The sequence below is a fragment of the Macaca thibetana genome, chromosome 20, assembly GCF_024542745.1.
Source record: "Macaca thibetana thibetana isolate TM-01 chromosome 20, ASM2454274v1, whole genome shotgun sequence".
Taxonomy (NCBI): Eukaryota; Metazoa; Chordata; class Mammalia; order Primates; family Cercopithecidae; genus Macaca; species Macaca thibetana.
In genome coordinates, this window is record NC_065597.1 from 15,379,469 (window position 1) to 15,399,243 (window position 19,775).

At 51.5% G+C, this 19,775-nt stretch overlaps 2 protein-coding genes across 13 annotated transcripts in view; one reads left to right on the top strand and one right to left on the bottom strand.

Moving 5' to 3' along the window:
- Window positions 1-47: 47 nt before the first annotated feature.
- On the bottom strand, window positions 48-19,359 carry DHX38 (DEAH-box helicase 38). Of its 3 annotated transcripts, none has more exons than XM_050772663.1 (28): window positions 18,872-19,359; window positions 16,460-16,801; window positions 15,930-16,117; window positions 15,165-15,269; window positions 14,147-14,294; window positions 13,895-14,013; window positions 13,660-13,736; window positions 13,053-13,208; window positions 12,347-12,508; window positions 11,766-11,873; window positions 11,347-11,459; window positions 9,749-9,886; window positions 9,172-9,358; window positions 8,829-9,014; window positions 8,335-8,475; window positions 7,834-7,944; window positions 7,623-7,739; window positions 7,347-7,454; window positions 6,857-6,969; window positions 5,420-5,628; window positions 5,169-5,323; window positions 4,590-4,745; window positions 4,366-4,500; window positions 4,047-4,172; window positions 3,461-3,556; window positions 1,918-2,039; window positions 1,149-1,261; window positions 48-539 (listed from the first exon to the last, which is right to left on the bottom strand). In XM_050772663.1, exons 2-28 carry the CDS (start codon window positions 16,780-16,782, stop codon window positions 490-492), a joined length of 3,762 nt encoding a protein of 1,253 aa, XP_050628620.1. In that variant the 5' UTR covers window positions 16,783-16,801; window positions 18,872-19,359; the 3' UTR covers window positions 48-489. The 3 variants fall into 3 exon arrangements, with proteins under 3 accessions (XP_050628620.1, XP_050628621.1, XP_050628622.1); XM_050772664.1 differs by having other exon boundaries at window positions 19,035-19,303; XM_050772665.1 differs by lacking the exon at window positions 1,149-1,261 and having other exon boundaries at window positions 18,872-19,247.
- TXNL4B (thioredoxin like 4B) overlaps window positions 18,376-19,775 on the top strand; it is a 67,015-nt gene continuing 65,615 nt past the window's right edge. For 3 of the 10 annotated variants that reach the window (XM_050772799.1, XM_050772802.1, XM_050772805.1), the window contains exon 1: window positions 19,275-19,554. The gene's annotated coding sequence lies outside the window, so the exon portion shown is untranslated. Of the gene's footprint in view, window positions 18,732-19,263; window positions 19,555-19,775 lie in introns of those variants that run through there. The other 7 variants (XM_050772803.1, XM_050772804.1, XM_050772796.1 and 4 more) reach the window with 6 other exon arrangements.

A 19,775-nucleotide genomic window follows, 5' to 3' on the forward strand; every position in this document is an offset into this window, starting at 1 on the left:
TACTACATGATTTAAGGGGGTGAAGGAAAAAGTCAGACATGCAGTCATGTTTTACAAATAATAAATTTATTTCCAAATCCTGAATTATAACCAAATTACAATTCCCTTTAGGTCTTTTTTGCTGCTTTACACAAGGATTAAAAAAGACACAGCCACAACCAAGTCACACATACGCCAAGCGTCCTGGGTCAGTTTATTTGGATGCAATGGGTCCAGCCACCTCCCGGCAGCATCTCGGATGCTCTGCAGCCCGGCTCCTGCCATATCACACTCCTGCATGGAAGAACTCCACCTCCTCTGCCAGAGTCTAGTCCAGCAGGAACTGCCCTAGGGGGCCGTGATGTGCACAGATGAAAGTCCTCAGATGAAAGGGCTTTGTCCGCAGCCTCAGGGCTCCCGCCAGAGGGCTCAGGACCCAATACCTGCTGCCATCCTCTCTGGGGACAGCCTCAGCTCACAGACCAAAGCGGGCTGGCGTGCGGCGAGGGGTCATAGGCTCCCCTTGCTCTTTCCGGCCTGGAGTGTAGATCTTCGTAGACCTGGAGACACAGCAGGAGGGATCAGGAAACACCGTGCCCTCACCCCCAGCAGGGAGGGCAGGAGGATGCAGAGCCCCAGGACTTACTGTTCCTAACCCGTGGTGGGAAGCTCTCGGGCCGAGGGATCTCCTCCCGGGCACATTCCCACTCCCCTGCTGCCCCCATGTTCAACTGGCGATGTAATCAAGGAAGCTCACTCATTCCGAAATGCTTTAGATCAGATTTTAACAACTCCTCCCACAGCCCCTAGGGGAGCTACAAAGGCAGCTTCCCTCCACCTCACTGCCGCCACTCCAACTGCACAGCAGCCTGCCTTTGTCCCCAATGCCTGGGAGGCAACTCTAAACCCCTGGAATTTCCCAAGTGACTGGAGTGTCTGCTATTCATGGGGCCCCTCAGCCCTCTTCTGAGAGATTATGCTAATGAGGTGACTCTTGGTGAGCCCCTTGAGTTTATCCAACAAGATGACTCAAGGCGGGCTGGCCTCTCGGCATGGGGTAGCACGGGTGCTCTGAGCCACGTGCTATCAGCCTCACCTCTGGAGAGGAGAGGGGACTCGAGGCTGAGCGCTACCACGTGACAATGATTCAGTCATTCGTGCCTAAGTACCGGAACCGAACCCCGATGATAAGAACTCCGGACACTGAAGTTCAGGTGAGCTTCCTGGCTGGCGATAACCTGTCATACTGTCATGCATCAGTGTGCCATGTGGGGACGTGTTCCTGAGGACGAACGAGGCTTCACATTTGAGACCCTCCCAGACCTTGTTCTATACATCTCTCCCTTTGGCTGCTTTAATTTGTACCTTTTTGGTATAATAAATCTATAATGGTAAGTACAGCACTCTCTGGAGTTCTGGAAGTCATTCTAGCAAATACTGAACCTGCAGGGGTCCACAGGGATCCCCAGATTTGTCGAGGGTTGGCTGGAAGTGAGGATGGTGTCCACACCTGCAGCTGGTATCTGAAGTGAGGGTGGTCTCACGGAGGACTGTGCCTGCGACCTGTCAAGTCTGGCCTAACTCCGGGGACCAGCACAGACACAGAAGCCCAAGGCACACTTCTCCCCACTGCACTGTGGTTTCCAACCCTCTTGCTTGTGAGTAAAGCTGTGAGACCCACTCTGCTACTCCAGGCCACCTCAGGCCCTGAATCCCTGCCGATGACTGGGAGTTGCAGGCGTACAGTCGCCCCTTTAAAACTGTTGGGAACTCCTCCCACCTGTCCATGTGACCACCCAATGCACAAGCAACTTCTGTCACCAGTTCACCTTCACACATGTACCTTCCCATAAATCCTGACCCTGCATCAGGGCCTGGTCTCTGGCAGCCTCCTGGGATGGGTGCCACCCCAGCCAGAGTCCCAAGGCTGGAGCTCACCTGACACTGCCCAGGGGGCTGCGCTTCTCCTGCTCCTGCCGCCGTGCTCGCAGCTGTTCCTCGGCCAGCGCCATCTCCTCCTCCATGGCAGAGGCTTCCTCTTTGGCCCGACGACGGTTCTCCTATCGAAGAGGGACAGACCTGGCTAAGCCTACTGGGGACCACTAAGGAAGGAGGCTTCGTCAGCACCCAAATCCCTGCAACAAACCAGGCGCTGCATCCACCAGCCCAGTGCTCCACATGGCTGCCTGCCCCAGTACCAAAGCTACCTTCTCTTCTACAGCTGAGGCCTGCTTTTTTCATTGACTCAAGATTGACTCAAAACACGGAACAATCAGTCCTAACTCAGTCATCCCTCAGTCCAGGAAGTACTTACATTTCCTTCTTTTTTGAAAAATCAAGTTCACAACTATGCCAGGAAGTACAGAAAAACCGGGAAGATGTTACCTGCTGGCTGGAACTGACAGGCATAAGATGCAGGAGAGCCTGGTGTCGGGAGAATGATGCTACGAAAGGGGTAAGCCGAAGCCCAGCACCATTTTGCAACCCTAAATATAGATCTAGGTGACGGCTATCGACAGACACTAAAACCTCAAGGAGATGGAGGAGCAGTGGAAACCTACCAGGGAAGGGGCAGGCTGCCACCACTGTGGCCCCTCATCCATCCTCCCAACAGCAAAGGTGGGGCCACCAGACCTCACACACCTCCTGAAGGCATCTAAGAGGAGGTTCAGAGCGCCACAGGCAGGCATCCCTGCCACACACAGCTGAGCCACGATCTCATAGAGCGACTGGACTCATCACCAGCTTACAGCAAGTGCACGAAACACAGGCACAGGTTGACACCACTGTGAGCAAGCGATGAGGCAAATACATCATACGGACTATCTGACAGGACAAATGACCTGGCGGCTCCAATACATCAATGTCATGGAAAAAGCGTGGGGTGGAGCCTGTTCTAGAATGAAACAGTTAACACACATAAGCAGTTGCAATGTCTGGATCCTAATTCAAGCCAATCGATCATAAGAAGTTATCTTTGAGACAAATGGAGAAATCCAAATGCGGACTGAAGACTTAGGTGACATTCAGTATTCATTTCTTTATGAGTGATAATGGCGCAGATGCTATATTTAAAATTTTAAGTCCTTTTAGTCAGAGACACATACTCAAGTATTTATGGATGAATAATATGATATATGAGATAAGCTTTAAAATATTCCAGAAAAAAAATGGGTGTGTGTGGATGGGGGTAGGAATAGTGAAACTGAACAAATGTTGACAATTATAGAGGCACGGCATTGAATTCATGGTGGCCTGTTGTACTGTTTTTCCCATTTTTATGAATATTTGGACTTTTCAATAATGAGTTTTTTGGTTTTTGGAGTGGGTGGTGGGGAATCACAGACCAGCCTGCTAGATCGCAGCCTTTATGTCTGCAGAGAGAAGTAAGTGGGTTGGATGATCACAATTCTGCAATACCCAGTGGAAGGAACATTGACCCCACAAGCAAACAGCACCCTCGCGGAGCACAGAACCTCACCTGCCGTGACTTGCCCGCCTGTTTCACGCTGTAGAACATGGGGCCCAGCTCCGCCAGCCACTCCCCGTCCACAGCGGTCACGCACTGCATGTACTCCTGTGGGCAGAAGGGCAGGGAGGCGAGGGTCACAGGAGGGCCAATGTCCCTCCCAGAGTGGTTCCATAATTAGGAGCCACATGGGAAGGGGCCAATCCCTGACTCTGCAAGGCTGAAACAAGGAAGGGAAAAACCCCAGCTACTCCCATCCAAACTCCTCCACACCTGAGAAAATGCCCCCTAGTATCTAAGAGAAAACGCCCAACCTCTCTGAAAATCCTATTGATGACACCAAGAGGAGTTGCTCATCCCAAGCAGCAAGTGGGGAACGATCCTGCCCGCACAGCTGAGGTCACTGCAGTCTAGAGGTCAACCCTGTGCAGAGCCTCCCCAAGTCCCCAAATGAAAACTAACCTCACACACCCCGCAAAGCAACGCATGTGGCCTTAAGGTTCCCAGGCTAAAAGCTCATGCCAGAAGGCAGTGAAGGGTTTCAAAGCCTGGCCAGACAGGGGGCCTGCGTTATGCAAGTGCCTCGGAAAAGACTCACCTTGGTGGTCATGACCAACTCGTGATACACTATGTAATCCGGGGTGTAGCCCATTCCAAAAAGGGAGCTGGTGGGGTGCAAGTGGCAGGGCATCCCCGTGCGGATGTTCACGTACTCCCCGATTCCCTAGGGAGGAGACACAACAGGCAGCCATGTCAGGAAAACACCACCCATTTGGGCAGCTACCCCATCCCTTAACGCTGTCTTGACACGGCCTTTGGGGGAAGCCCAGCTCTGCAGAGCCGCACCAGGAGAAAGGATGACTTTGCCCTCATACAGGTATCAGGCCGGGAGGGGCCCCCTGGGCTCCTGGGCTCACCTTGAGCTTGGCTGCTTGGTGGAAATAGGCAGCACAGATGCACTTCCTGACGATGTCCCAGTCAGTGCCACACGAGGCCAGGCTCATCCGCTGCTGCACCATGATGTCTTTGAGTTGAGCTCGCACCTCCCGGACCTAGGGCAGGACACCGAGATGCCAGGAGGGACCTCCTTCCCTCCCCACCCTCCCCTCATCCCAATATCCTGCTCATCCACCACCCCTACCTTCCGCATGGCCTTAGCATGGATGAAATGATCGTTACACCAGATGGTGGAGTAATTATTGTTCTTCCACTGCAGGTAGACATTCAGGTAGGTCAAATGATCGCTCTCAGGGACAGCAAACTTCTCCCGGATTTGATCACTCTCCTCCTCTCGACCCTAGGAAGGGAAAAAGAACCTTCACTCTAAGTACAGGGGGGTCCAGGCCCACTGAGCACATCCCAGAGGTTCTAACACTACCAACTACCCACACATAGAACTTCAAACATGTCAACAGGTTGCCCTGACAATTTGAGAAAAACAATTTTTAAAAAGGTCTATTCTAAAACATGAGGGCGCAAGAGCAACCATACCAGAAGATAAAAAATGCTCTTGCAAATTTCCAAAGCATTTCCTGAGAACCACCGGCCCAGCCCTTCCTTTCCCCTACCCCAACCTGCTTAACCGAGAACAGCAAAATCATTGTTCAGAAACTTTGATTCCGCCCTCTGTTCCATTTCAGTTATACAGAGAGAAGCCATTCCCCTTTCCGACGCTTGCTCGAGCCCTCTGGGGAGAGAGGAGAGCCAGCCGCTGCCCCACCTTGGGCCTGTAGAAGATGGCCGGGACGGAGAGCATGGAGACGATGAGCAAGATCTCAGAACTGCAGCCCATGTCACAGGACACGATGAGCATCTTGGACAGGGCAGGGTCCAGCGGGAACTCCACCATCAGCCGCCCGGTAGAGGTCAGACCACCTAGGAGAGATGAGCAAACCCAGATATTTGATGGGACAGTAGAGAGAAGAGGGAAGTCAAGCGCCAGCACCCATGAGGCTCCTGGGGCCACTTCACCTGTGTTGTCCAGGGCCCCGAGGATCCAGAGCTGATACATGGAGTTGAGCATGTTGTCCTCCGGGGGCGGGTCCATGAAGTGGAACTGCAGCAGGTCCTGCACCCCAAGGGACTTGAGCAGCAGCACCACGTTGGCCAGGTTGGTCCTCTGGATCTCGGGCACTGTGGTGGTCAGGAGCTCATTCTTGTAGGCGCTCTGGGTGTAGAGCCTGCCGGGGAGAAGACCCCATCTTCTCACCACAAGGAAACCCCACGGCAAGCCAGTACAGATGGAATCCCACAGGGAGGGAGGACATTCTCATTTCTTCTCCCCACCCCCTACCTCAGTGAATCACTGACTTCCACCCATTCAAAACTCCAGCCTGCCAATTCAGCCCTTCTGGGGCCTCTTACCTGTTTCATTTCTCCTTTTTTTTCCAGACGAAGTCTGGCTCTATCGCCCAACCTCTGCCTCCCAGGTTCAGGCGATTCTCCTGCCTCTGCCTCACGAGTAGCTGGGACTACAGGCACCCACCACGACGCCCAGTTGATTTTTGTATTTTTAGTAGAGATGGGGTTTCACCATATTGGCCAGGCTGGTCTTGAACTCCTGACCTTGTGATCTGCCCGCCTCGGCCTCCCAAAGTGCTAGGATTACAGGCATGAGCCACCGCGCCCAGCCATCTGTTTCATTTCTGGAACCAGTGGGCCTGGGACTAGAATCATGGCTGGGTTTTATTTTCTTTATATTTTTCTATAGTCACTAATGCTCTATAGTGAATACATTTTTTTTTTAATTGGAACAAAAAAGGGGCAGAGAGCCAGGCACAGTGGTTCACGCTTCTAATGCCAACACTTTGGGAGACCAAGACAGGAGAATTGCTTTAAGCCAGAAGTTCACAATACCAGCCTGGGCAATATAGCAAGACCCCATCTCTACAAAATATGAAAAAAAATTAGCCAGGTGTGGTGGTGCCTGCCTGCAATCTCAGCCACTTGGGAGGCTGAGGTGGGAGGCTCACTTGAGTGCAAGAGATCAAGGCTGCAGTGAGCCGTGATTGTACCACCACACTTCAGCCTGGGTGACAGAGCAAGACTCTGTCTCTAATTGGAAAAAAAAAAAAAAGAAAGAAAAGAAAACGGGGAAAGAGAACAATAGAAATAAAGAACCAACGGCATCATTTGTCCAGACCTACCCTCTGAAGGGAGGCAGGCTGTAATTACCTGCAAGTCTACCTACATCCATGTAAGTTGGCCTCAGACCTCAGAGCTCCCTGGAAAGCCACTCCTTCCTTCCTCAGTAGCATAGGATGAAAGGACTAACAAGCGGCAGCCCTGCCAGCAGCTTCCAGCCTTGGGGACCAACTCTAGGGCCAGCATCCTGCCCGCCCCCGCCCAGGTTCCATGCTCAGCAACCCCAGCGCTGCCCCGGAAAGCAGGCTAGCACAGGGCTCCTACCTGAAACACTGACCTGGGCCCGTCCTGCCAGCTCGCCCTGACCGCTGATTGGCATTGGCCTGGCTAATGGGATAGATCTGCAGAGCATCCATGCCAATCCTGGGGTTGAAGACCTAGGAGGGGATGGCAAAGAGCTGACAAAGGACAGAGTGAAGGGAAAGTGGAGGTAGGCCTGAGACAAAGGCAAGCCCTGGTTGCTACACATGGCAGAGGAAGAGCTAGGAGCCTCCAGAAATGTTCTCATGAACACCTGAAGAAGTCTTCCCCACAAACACCAGCTCTGTGAGCTCTACTGTTAAATTATCTACCTCATCGAGGTAGACGAGTTAAATGAACCAAGCACAGTGAGTCAATGTGAGCCTCCTACCACCACCACCACTTCCACGCGCTCCCCGCATCCCAGGGCCAGAGCAAGGCCCTGGCTTCCCATCCCGCAGCTCAGTTAGCTTCTGGTGAAGACCCAGGCCCTGCCTCCCATGTCTTCTCTTACCTTTAATTTGCAATAACCAGAATCGATGACAAACATGATGCCATCAACAGTCAGAGACGTCTCGGCAATGTTGGTGGCAACAATGCACTTCCGAACGCCATCTGGAGCCTAGAGCAGGACATACAGGGAGGGAAAAATGAGTCCCTCGAGACAGGAAAGGCTTCACGAGGGGGAAAAGCCCACCTGCTAGCCCACCCCTTGCCAGGACAGTCACATCCCCTCTCGCTTCCTTTAGAGAACTCCAGAAGCCATTCCTGGACATTCCTGCTGTCACACCTTCTGGAAGATTTTGGCCTGGAGGTCAGAAGGCAGCTGAGAGTAGATGGGCAGCACGGCCAGGGCAGGTGCATTCTCCAGTTCCTCCAGATGCTCCACAATTTGGTCTGAGGTCACCTGAGAGCCCACGGAGAAGCTGTGAGACACTGGAACCCTAACCTTTCATATGCAGGACACACCCACTCATCACAGTCGTGACCAAGGCACGTACCTCAATGTCCTCCTGGCCAGGCATGAAGATAAGGATGTCCCCAGGGGCCCCCGACAGGTGTACCTGCAAGGACTGCTTCACTGCAGCCTCCACGTAATCCTCCTGTGGGGTCTGCAACAGCAGTGGGGACACAGTCAGAGGGAGGTACTAGAAGCGCAGGCCAGGCATCCCTTGGGAGCCCTGTGGCCCAGGCACTGCTCTGGGCTGCAGCCATGGACTTTAAGGGTCACCTCCAGATGGGCCTGACTGCGAGGCCTCCACAAGAAGGCACAGTGCCTCCCTGGGCCCTGTACTTCAGCCCCAAAGAAACAATGAAACGAAACCTCACCCAGAGCAGAGTCCTTGGTCCCCCTGAGCCCCAGAGCTGCAGGCTGCCCCATTTGCCCCATGGTCCCCAAGAAATCTTCTCCAACCCAGTCCCCTACCCACCCTCCAGCCGGCTTCTCATCAAAGAACTGCATGGCACGGAAGGGTCAGTTCATAACATGGTGGCCTCAATACCTTGCTGAAGAGAATGTCAACAGGGAAGGTACGGCCAGGGATGTGGAAGATGGGGACATTCCCAAAAAAGGCAGCAAACTTCTCTGCATCCATCGTGGCTGATGTGACGATGAGCTTCAGGTCTGAGCGCCGAGCCACCACCTGAGAGAAGAGGCGGCTCAGAGGCCTCCATGGTGGGGACCCTTGGCTCCTGCCCCCAGTCCCATCAGCACCACCCCCGAGGAAACAGAAGCCAAAGCTGACGAACAGGCCTATTCGATTCTTACCAATCCTGAAGACTGAAGCAATGGAGCAACTGCCCAGAAAACCCCGAGTCACCCTCAGCAGGGCAAGAACAGCATAAACTACAACCCGAATGTGAACTCTGCAACCAGAGGCCTCAGGAAACTCCGGCCTGCCGGAGAACCCCTCAGCCCACCTGGAGCACCCCACTAGCTACTGGTGGTGCACTGGTCAACACCCCATGCGCAGAGACCAAACCACACAGCCCTCACCTCCCGGAGCAGCCCGAAGAGCACGTCAGTGTTGAGGGAGCGCTCGTGGGCCTCGTCCATGATGATGGCACTGTAGTGATCCAGGTCGGCTTCCCGGAGGGACTCTCGGAGCAGGATCCCATCAGTCATGTATTTGATCAAGGTGTTCTCTGAAGTGCAGTCTTCAAAGCGGATGGCATAGCCCACCTGGAGGTCAGAGAGACGGCTCAGACGCCCTGGCCACCAGCTCACCACCAGCACACCCCGTACTGGGGTCCGGGTCTTAGCAGATCACACCCTTTGGCACAAATGGGTGGAGGCTACCAGGGAATAACAACATGACTCAGCCCCCACGCCCACTCACCTCCTCACCAAGGTTTCCCCCCATCTCTTCACTGACTCTCTTGGCCACTGACATGGCAGCTACACGCCGGGGCTGGGTACACCCAATCATCCCGTAGTCCGTGTAACCATCTTCATGCAGGTACTGTGTCAGCTGAGTGGTCTTACCACTCCCTGTCTCCCCAACCACGATCACGATGCTGTTGTCTCTACAAGGACAAGGAGGCAAAGGACTTATCAGCCAAAGTGGAAGGCCAACGCCCAGCCTTCGAGAAGCCTCCGCTACCTCCTATTCCCGTGACTAGCTATCCAGGGAGCATGCCAGTTTAGAAGGGAGAATTTCACTGGGAAAACAGCCTCTTACTGGGATACCACCGGAAACGTCTGGAATATAGTGAGGTTTAAACAGGTGAGCTAAAACAAAATGGTGACATCCCGTTACTTTGTGCAGTGTACCCCAGGCATGAGGTCAGAGGAAAAAATTATTTCCCTTCTCCATTGGGTGCAATGCACAAAAGAAAAAGAGCTCCTGGGTAAACATGGGAGACCAAGGGCACCCCTGATTTGACACTAGATTCTTGGGCCCCGGGTGAAGTTACCTGATAATAGTGAGCAGCTCCTGCTGCACTGCAAAGATGGGCAGGTACTGCCTCTGCTCCAGGATGGACTTCTTCTTTGCAAATTCACTGCTGGCTTCGCTCTTTTTCTTCATGTGATCTGCAAACTTCTGCTCTGTCCTAGGAACACACAGCAGCCTAAAGACCCCGTATGGTGCCCCATGCTGTCCTTCCTGATTGGGTTACTGCCCTTCTTCCTACGCTCAGGAATGAGGACTTCGGCAAGAGTCTGAGACACCAAAGCAGCCAGGGAATCTGAGACAGTTCTCATCGGCCTCAGGACTGAAGCTGCTATGTGAGAATCCATCATCCACAACACACTCAACACCACAGGGTCCAAAAGAGCTGAACACGGATCGGAGGAGTTACAGATTACCACGCTAGCAAACCCTCTAACCAAAACCGAGTGAGCAGAAGAGGAGTGGAAATCAATCCCCAGGTCACAAACTTTTAGAAAATACCCTCAGGCAATTTCAGCACAGCACCTAAAGGGCTAAAATAGCCACACAGGCCCTGGGAGGAGGTAAGGGTGCAGAGCACACGACATGGGTCAAACTTCCTCCCTCCTCTTGGCAGGACAGCAGGAAAGCATAGTCTGTACGGCTTTGTTTTCAAACAATTGTGAAAACAGCCCCACTCAACAGTAACCTGCAACCTCTACCGAAAGCTCTCAATGTCTGATATGTGAACACACCCAAGACGCAGAGCACTGTCACTTTCTCAAAGCTGCCTGGCAAAAAGACACCAGTTCGGTGCTCCAAACTGTCCACAGACTCCTCCCCAACCCCTTCCCCAGAGACTTCCTGTCTGATCTGCCGCCCCATGCTCTGCTGAGCTTCCTATTTCTAATTTCACCCAGTCCCTCCTGGTCACCCAATAACTAATACCTAAGGAATTAAGTTAACTAGAGATGAATAAGAGCTGATCAATAGTATCAACCTCTCATCTGGATATTTCACAGAGGAGTAGAGAGAATTATTAACTCAGATGACTGCTCAGTAGAACATGACGGCATTCGAAGGATGAGGATCTTGAGGGGCAGATGAGTCCAGCCACCTACCTGCCCAATGCAGGAATCCCAACTCAGCATCTGCTTAGATGCCTCTATGAACAGAGAAGTCACTGGCCAATAAGAAAACCCTTTCTATTTTGGAACCTCTTTTAAAAGCAGTTCTTATAGTGAACTGAAATCTAAGGGACTAAAACCCAGCGGCCCACAATGAACTCCTGGGAGGCATTTCAGCAGAGTGGCTCTGATATGGGACGGCCTGGGTCTGATCATGACTCCCTCACTGATGAGCTGGGCGACCTCAGACAAGTTACTTAACCTCCCTGGGCCTCCTTTCTCTCACAACACCAGTACCAGAGGAAGCAGTGGGGCAGCAGGAATCACATCTAGGAAAAGTGGAAGACAGTGAAGAGACCAGGATGGAGGGACCGGAGAGAGTGGAAGATGCAGACAGGCATCCTAAGAGTCTCCCACTCAGGAGCCACAAAGTCAATGAGTTCTGCCGCGACTGCTTGCATGGGACCCCCATCTTTGGAACAAGGCTGCTCCGCTGCTGGCACAGGCTGCCCACCTGTAGTCCACCTTCCCGTCCTCCGTCACAGCTTTATCTGGTTCTTCCTCCTTCTTGACGCCCATTATATCTCCCAGTTTGGTCCCAGCCAGTTCCCAGTGTTTGTGCTGAGCCTGAAAAGGAAAAAGGTCAGTCTGTTCCATCCTGCCACATGACTGTGGGCAATGGAAAATCAATCCCAGGGGACAGCAGGCTTCACCCTGCGGGTGGTAAACTCCTCCAGGGCGCTGGTGGCACTAACCACGCATTCCGAGCCTCAAGCCTCCAGCTCTCCCAACACCAGGCCCCGCAGCTGTCATACTAAGGACTTGATAGAGGGGACTCCTACCTTCTATCTGTGGGCCTAATAAGACTTTTGAAAAGAAGAAAAAAGAAAAAAATACGCATAGACTTCCCAGCCCCGGTGACAAGAAACCAACCTTCTTGCGCTCCTTCTGCTCCCTGTGCTTCCGCACTGTCTGGCTGCCTTTCCGAGCAATGATGGCCAGGTCAGAAGTGGCGTCCTTCACTGGAACCACCGGCTCCGGCTGCAGCGGTGGGTAGAAAGAGCAATGCCCATTAAAATCAGCAGGAGTCCTGCCTGGGAAAGGGACTGCCATACTCTCATGGTACAGGACTATTTTTCCCCTTCTCTTTTTCCTGTCTCCACATCAGGCCTTTTTTTTTTTTATTTTGAGACAGAGTCTCGCTGTCACCCAGGCTGGAGTGCAGTGGTGTGATCTCTGCTCACTGCAGCTTCTGCCTCCCAGGTTCAAGCAATTCTCCGGCCTCAGCCTCCCAAGTAGCTGAAACTACAGGTGCCTGCCACCACGCCCAGCTAATTTTTGTACTTTTGAGACGGGTTTCACTATATTGCCCAGGCTGGTCTTGAACTCCTGGTCACCAATGATCCACCCACCTCAGCCTCCCAAAGTGCGGGGATGACAGGCATGAGTCACTGCACCTGGCCCACATCAGGTCTCTCTGAGCTGTCTTGTCCCTGGCCACAGAGGAGCCTCACCTGCTTGGTGAAGACAATGCGCCCATCCAGAAAGGGAGGCACCAGATTGTGCACCATCAGATGCACCTTGGCTGCATTGTCCTCTTCAAAATCCTCGTCCACCTCCAGCCGATGGACCACCCCACTGGTGAGCATGCGGTTTGTCTCCCAGCGCTCGTTATCCTGTGAGGACACAATGGGAACCATACTCAGATTTCCACCCCAAAGGTCGTCCTGAAAGGTTACGAGGTGTCCACACATCAAGTCCCGACAGAAGGCCACTGGTGGCTGCAAAGATGTCACAGGCCTCTACCCACAGCTCCAAAGACAGAAGAGGAACTGATCCCAAATCACCTGCAGGACTTTGTTCTAAGCAGCAGCACCTTTCATCTAAATCAGAACCTCTAGATGAACATATGAATGGTAAGCACCCCTAGCCCACATCAGAGACACAAAGAACACAGACCACAGAGGCAGGTCCCAATGCACCTGCTCCCATCAACAGTACCTTCCCTCAAGGAAGTACTGCAAGAGAGAAGTATGAGCCAGGGCTGCCCTTAAGCTACTAAAAGGCTCATCACCCACTCCTCTTCCACCTCCAGAGGATCTGGTCCTCTCAGCAATCAGGGCACAAGCTGTGCTGCCCTCACTTGGGCATAACCTGCTGCTTCCCCACGTGCTCTACCGCCAGCTCTGAATCTGCTCCAACTTCTGCAGGCTGCCTCACCTCATTGATCTGTCTCCGCTGAGCTGAAATGCGCTTCTGCTTCTGTTTATGCAGGTGCTGCTCCCGCCTCCTCACATAGTCCTCAGAGGAGTAAGCCAGTGGGTTGTGGAACTCATCATAGCCCTCGTCCATCATGTACCAATCCCGATCGGCTTGCTGCAGGGCAGGAGGTGAAGCAAGGGAGTGAGGGACAGATCAAGTTTATGCACGAGACATGGCCAACAGAGGAGGGGACGTGTGGTAGGAAGTCACTACTGCAGTGGAGCTACCCTTGTGAGGGGTGCTGGAGAGGCCACCCTGCAGCCACGTGCTGTCTGGAGGAGAACCACAGTGGGAGACTACACAGGACTGGAGGGCAGCCCATCACAACAGCACTTCTTAGAGTTACCACATGGTGGCACCAACACATAACAGAAAAGTTAGGTCAGCCTACTGCAGTGAGTGACAGGGTTCACCCTGCCGCCTATGCCTCTGCAAAGAGACTCCAGGGCATCGGGGCTGAACAGGGCTCAGGTGCACCCTCATCAAAGCCCAGTCCTGCTAGAGGGTCACCCATTTACAGAAGGCCACCAGCCTTGATCAGCCCCTCAGAGGTATAAAGTTTTACCCTCTGGTCATCCTCCCACTGCTGCCGCTCCTCCTCCGTGTCAAATGAAATTCCTTCTTCGCCTTCCTCGCGTCTTCCTGGAGGAGCACAGGGAGCAGGTCAGTCCACGCCCTGGCCTATCCCCAGAGGCCCCGGACAGATCTGCAGGGCCACGCAGCTCCAGAAGGGCAGCCCCTGCTCATCCTCGCTAGGGCGAGCAAGCCTGCTCTTCTGCCTCCTGCCCCCCAGGCCTCACCTCGACCTCTGGACAGACGTGGGGTGGACCCCAAGTGTCTTCTGTCATCGGCCCACTCATTGTATTTGTAGGAGGGAGTTGGCAGAGGCGTGTCATCCGAGTACTTGCCCCTCACAGACCTGGGAACAGCAGCACCAGCATCACAAAACTGTCACTGAGCTAAGCCACGTCCTACTGGCCGCCATCTGCTCTCCCTGCCGAGGCTCCTTACCGCCACCCAGCGAAACTGGGCTGCTCTGCCCGGAACATCACCTGTCTCGATCTCGAGTGGACAGCCGATGGCTCCGCTCAGAATCCCGATAGGAAGGCGTCGGGGAGGGCGATTCCCACTGGGAGCGCCTTGAGGAGCCATAGCCACTGTCCTCTTCCTCCCAGGTAGACCTCGAAGGGGTGGCTGCATCTGGGTTCACAGAAGACACATCCACAGGAAACATCTCACTTAACCACGACATGGCTCTAGAACCAGTTGCCAAAAGTAAATTCCCCAAATTTACTTCTTTTACTATTTCTAAACCTTGCATGTATCTATAATGGGTAAGATCGGTTTTGACAGTTTTTTAAGATATCTCAATTTTTAGTGGTCCAGGATATATTTTTCTTTTTGTGGTTTTTTTGTTTTTTTTGAGAGGAAGTCTCGCTCTGTCACCCACGCTGGAGTACAGTGGTGTGATCTTGGTTCACTGCAACGTCAGCCTCCCGGTTCAAGTGATTCTCCTGCCTAAGCCTCCCAAATAGCTGGGATTATAGATGGCCGCCACCACCCCAGGCTAATTTTTGTACTTTCACTAGGAACGGGGTTTCACCATGTTGGCCAGGCTGGTCTCGAACTCCTGACCTCAAGTGATCTGCCTGCCTCAGCCTCCCAAAGTGCTGGGATTACAGGTATGAGCCACTGCACCTGGCCAATGGTCCAGTTTTCATTCTGTGTTTATGACAACATTTTAAGGGATATTTACTTTATCTCTACAAACACACCCCTCTGGGATATAAATAGTTCTTTTTAATAAACCCTTCTACCTCCAGCTCCCTATTCTTTCCTGCCATTTGGAAAACTGGCCATTCAGCAAACCAGCCTCTCACCTTACAGGAACCATATCCACCCCAAGTGCAGAGCCGTGCCCACCTGACTCAGAACCAACTATCCCAAGATGTTCATGGTGGAATCGGGAATTCTGACTCAATGCCTCAGCAATCTCCTTGAAGACAAGAGTCATTCACTCTGCGTTTTATACACTGGAATCCTCACAAGCCACCAAAACAGTGAGTCTACCTTTAGGTCGATGTCGTGGGCTCTCAGGCTCATTTCTTCTGCTGCTACGCTCTGACCCTCCATCTCGCTCCGATCTGCTGCTGTGCCTACTTCTATCCCGGTCATCTATGAAGAGTCACACAAAGCTTAAAAACATGCACCCCATCTTAAGGTACACCCATCTTCACCCTAGAGAAAGGACATAGGCTGCCCACTCACTCACAGGTGCAACCTGCACTGCTCGAATGTGATCCGTAGACTCCTGAAACTCACCTATGCCCATTCTCCCAAGGGGGAAAAATAGTTACTGCCTAGAAAGTTTCAAACCCACAGTAACAGTTATTTTCTAGCAAAAATTCAAAAAATAATAGTACAAGTTTACAGTAAATCTTTTTTTTTAATAGTTATAATTCTATCAGCTATAAAACTTAATACTGAGCAAAGACAGCATTGGATTTTTTTTGTCTAGCTTTGTTCCATAGCACTGTCCTTTCTCTATCACCAATACTATTAGAAACGCTGGTCTCTTGTACATATTTACCCATTATCTCCTTTATCATAATAAAACAAAGACCACACACTCAAGGAGAGCACCTATGTTACAGGCAACAGTTCTTTTCTTAAACTACTATTCCCAATCCCAACAGGGTCAAAACCACTCAGGCGGACATCATGCAAACAGGACTCCCTAACTAATGGGTGTTGCAAAGACTCCTGCAACAAGAAAAAGGCTGACACATTTATTCAAATGCTAATGGACAACAGGAAATGTGCTGGACAGTTTACCTCTGTCCCTCTTGCGGTCATAGTCTCGATCCCGCGATTTCTCCTTCTTCCAATCCTTTTCTTCTTTGGATGAGGCATAGACACCATGTTCGCGCCGCTCCCGCTCTCTCTGCCGACTGCGTTCCCAAAACTCTTCGCTCACACCACCTGGATGGGATGGAGTTTCTACCCGGGCAGATCGATAATGTCTGAAACAGGGAGAGCAACTGGTAAGGGCCCCTCTATAGGAGAAAAACTCTGCCCTAAAACCTTTGGCTGTCCAAACAAGTGATCTCTCCTTTTCCACTTTGTCTCCTTGGGACAGCAGGCTCACATATGGCAACAACCCAAGGCATTTCTAACCTCTACCATCTAGTCTTTAGTCACCTTTGTTTTTCCCCACAAACTCCTACCTACCTTCAATATTACAGAATCAAAATAAAATCATAAAGCTCTAAATCTCCAACAGGAAAACTGAGAGATAAACATGAGATGTTATTTTCCAGCCTCCATTTGCTTCTCTATGGGCTAACCCCTCCTAAGGCCTTTACCTGTCTTTCCGGATATTTCGGCCAGCCTGGTCACTGCCCTCTTCCTCGGCATCCTTCTGGTCATCCTTGCTCTCTTCCCAGTCCTTGTAGGAAGAGATTTTGGACTTCTTCTTGTCCTCCCCATCGTCCTTCTCCTCTCGCTCCCTCCGTTTCAGGGAAGCCAGCAAGTCCAGTCCCAGTAATGAAGGGCGGGGAGCAGGTGCCTTGAAGACATGCTGCTCGCTGGCCGCACTTTTGGTCTTGCAAATAAGACCGCCAACCTGAGAGTCCAGATCAGTGCCTTCCAATCGATGGATGGAGGCATCCTCACTGGTGTCCCCCATCACAGGATCTGGGATTTCTCTGGAAGGAAGGCAAACCATTTGGTACTGGAAAAGGCTCAGCTCTACCGTATCCCAGAATAAATGCAGTTATGGTTATATTTAGGTGATTAACCTTTCCCATCTCCCCCTAAGACCAGGACTACTTTTGCTGCCTCTCTGCAAGACCTTTCCATCAAGTCACTGACAATCTCCAAAGATCCTCCTATTCTAACCCCCAACAAACACCAAAATAGGTACACACACACACACCCCATATATTCCTCCCCACCCCCGACAAGGATCCAAGAGGCAATAAAAGGCCTCACTAAGGGATACTTTCTAGAGCCTGATGTCATCTGTAACAGGGGTATAGGGAAAACACCACTAAATTTGAGTCAGAAACCTCAATTAGAAACCAGGCTCTTGATACTTTCTACCTGTATGATGGTAAGTAAATAACTTAATCTTTGTTTAACCATAATTTCATATCTATTAAATGGAAATAATTTTTACTTTATCTAATCCATGAAGCTATTGTGAGAATCAAACAAAAAATGTATGTGAAACCATAAAGAGTAGCTCTTTATGTAACCATAAGAGTTAACATAAATATAACTGCTACATTATATTATTTGCTATCCTGCTATATACTGTTGGTCCCTCACCCATTCTTTACATGAGTTCCACCTCCTCCTCTCTTTAAACAACAGGTACAGCAGCACGGAGATGGGGCAGAAGGCTACCATCCATGTTCTCCATACTTCAGTGGCGTTTCTTAGCCTAGCTGCGTTTTATAGAAAACAATTTACTCACAGCAGCCAAAATCAGTTTAATAACAATCCATGTTTACCAAAAATATTTATGAGAAATACTAGGTTAGGAAAAGGTGTTACTGAGAAGTATTTAAGTGGCTACAAGACTTCTGGCACTCAAGTTGGAACAAGCTTCTCTTTACCTCTCACTACACATCTGCCACTCATGAACATATACCAGTTCTGGGTGCTTGGATAATTCCTCTCATTCCAACAAGTTAGCAAAGCAAAGGAGGTGCCACCAGAATCCAGAATTTTTTACCAAACTCTAATTAAATGCACAGCTCTATAGAATACTGCCAAACAGACTGGACACATAATATTAATGCAGAAAGAAGAGTTACATTTTGAAAATGCCATCAGGCAGAACAGAAAAAAGAAAGCTGCATATTGGTGACATCTGTACGTATGCGAGGAAATCCACACAAGAAAATAAAGATATACAGGCTCTGCTCAATAGTTGTCTAAACTAGGAAATGTACCCTGGACTGCCATTCTACACAGGTGAGAGAACACTGGATGTGTCGTTGACTGCTGTAGTTCAATGTCTAGCAAAATAAGCGTTTGATCAACTTTAAAATGAATTAATTTAAACTTATTAAAGGAGAACAGAAACCCAAACATTTCTGGAGACAGCAAAGGAAGATTCCAGCAACACATGACAAGGAGGCAGCCAGACAGGACTTAACTAGCTGCTGAGAAGAACAAATAAGAGCTAAAGAGCAAGATTCTTGAGAAGAATTAATGGCAAAGAAACTACAAGGGGTACGAGAAAGCCAGGGAAGAAAGAACCTAGATTCACGCATTCAACAATTATTCACTGAGGGCGTTCCTGAGCCAATTGCTGTTCTCGGCGACAGCAACAGAGAAGACAACAAGACAAAAATCCCCGCCCACCTGAAGCTGACATTCTAGGAGAAGAGATCGCCCACCAGATTGCCTGGTATAAATAACACTGTGAGAGAGCAGAGGAAGACACAAGGAGTCCTACTCGGGCTGGGAGACAGTCTGGGGTGGGTTACAGCGGAGGCCTGGGAGAGGGAGCAAGGCCACTCCAGGCAGCATTACTGGATCTCGGCGAGGCCGCTCCAGGCAGCAGGATTTGACCAGAGCAAGGAGAAAGGCCAAAACGGGCAGGACGGGTGCAGCATCCCTGAGGTGAGTAAGGCAAGGTGGGTGACAGGGACGACAGAGGAACTCCCCAAACGGGCCCGGACCTAGGCAGGGAACCAATATCCGCCGCCTGGAGCCGCCATGATTATAGAAGAGCAGGCCAGGAAGGAAGAAGGGACTCTCACCTCACCAAGCGCGACTCTTGGGACCCTTCTGTCCCGGATTTTGGGGCGCCGGCGCTGCCACCCCTCGCTTAGACAGGCTCAAGGAGCCAAAATCCACACCTTGAAAGCGGCCATTATTGTCCCTTAATACCTTGCGCGGCCCCCTCTATCCGCCCAAAGCTACCATAGAGAGCAGTCTGGAACACGCCGATTCCTGGATCCAAGTGTGGAACGGAACGCCAACAGGCTCTCAAGGCCTCCTCTGGGGCTCTGATCAGAGACACTTCCGAGTCTCCTTGTGACCAATCACAGTCTAAAAGACGACATCCCGCCTCTAGTCTGGGGGCAGGAAAAGGAGGGGAAAAAGGTCGACCATCTTTAACACTGGCGGAGGTGACGCCTAGCTTCCGGTCAGAGCCGAGCAAGGTGGGCGGTGACTAGAAGCTCTTCTGTTTATTGGGCTGTTGAGCGGGGGCCGACCGACGACCGGGAGTTTGTTTTCTGTGCTTGTGCGTTTTCTATTCGGCTTCCTTCCCGTTAGCGGGGCCACAAGGGTTGCTAGGCAACAGGTCCTGGGTGACTTGGCCTTAGGGTTCTGCCCGGCTTGGGGCTGATGAAAGGAGCCGTCCGCGCCCGGGCTCTTCCGAGAAGGGGTTGCCGACAGTCACAAAGTGGAAGGGAGGGAGGCGGCGTGGACGAGTAAGGTAAGTGCTACGGTCCCTAGCGCGTGTGGGCCAGGAGCAGCGTAACACAGGTGACTTTAAATACATATATCGGATATTTTGGAAAATAGAGATGCGCGCCCCGCTGTAAATAAAAATCACCCGTGCCTTCATACGCAGAGGTGACCACTGATGGTGTTTGGGGATATTTATTTCCAGTTGTTTTTGTGGAATACATTGTAATAAGGTTTTGTACAAAAGTG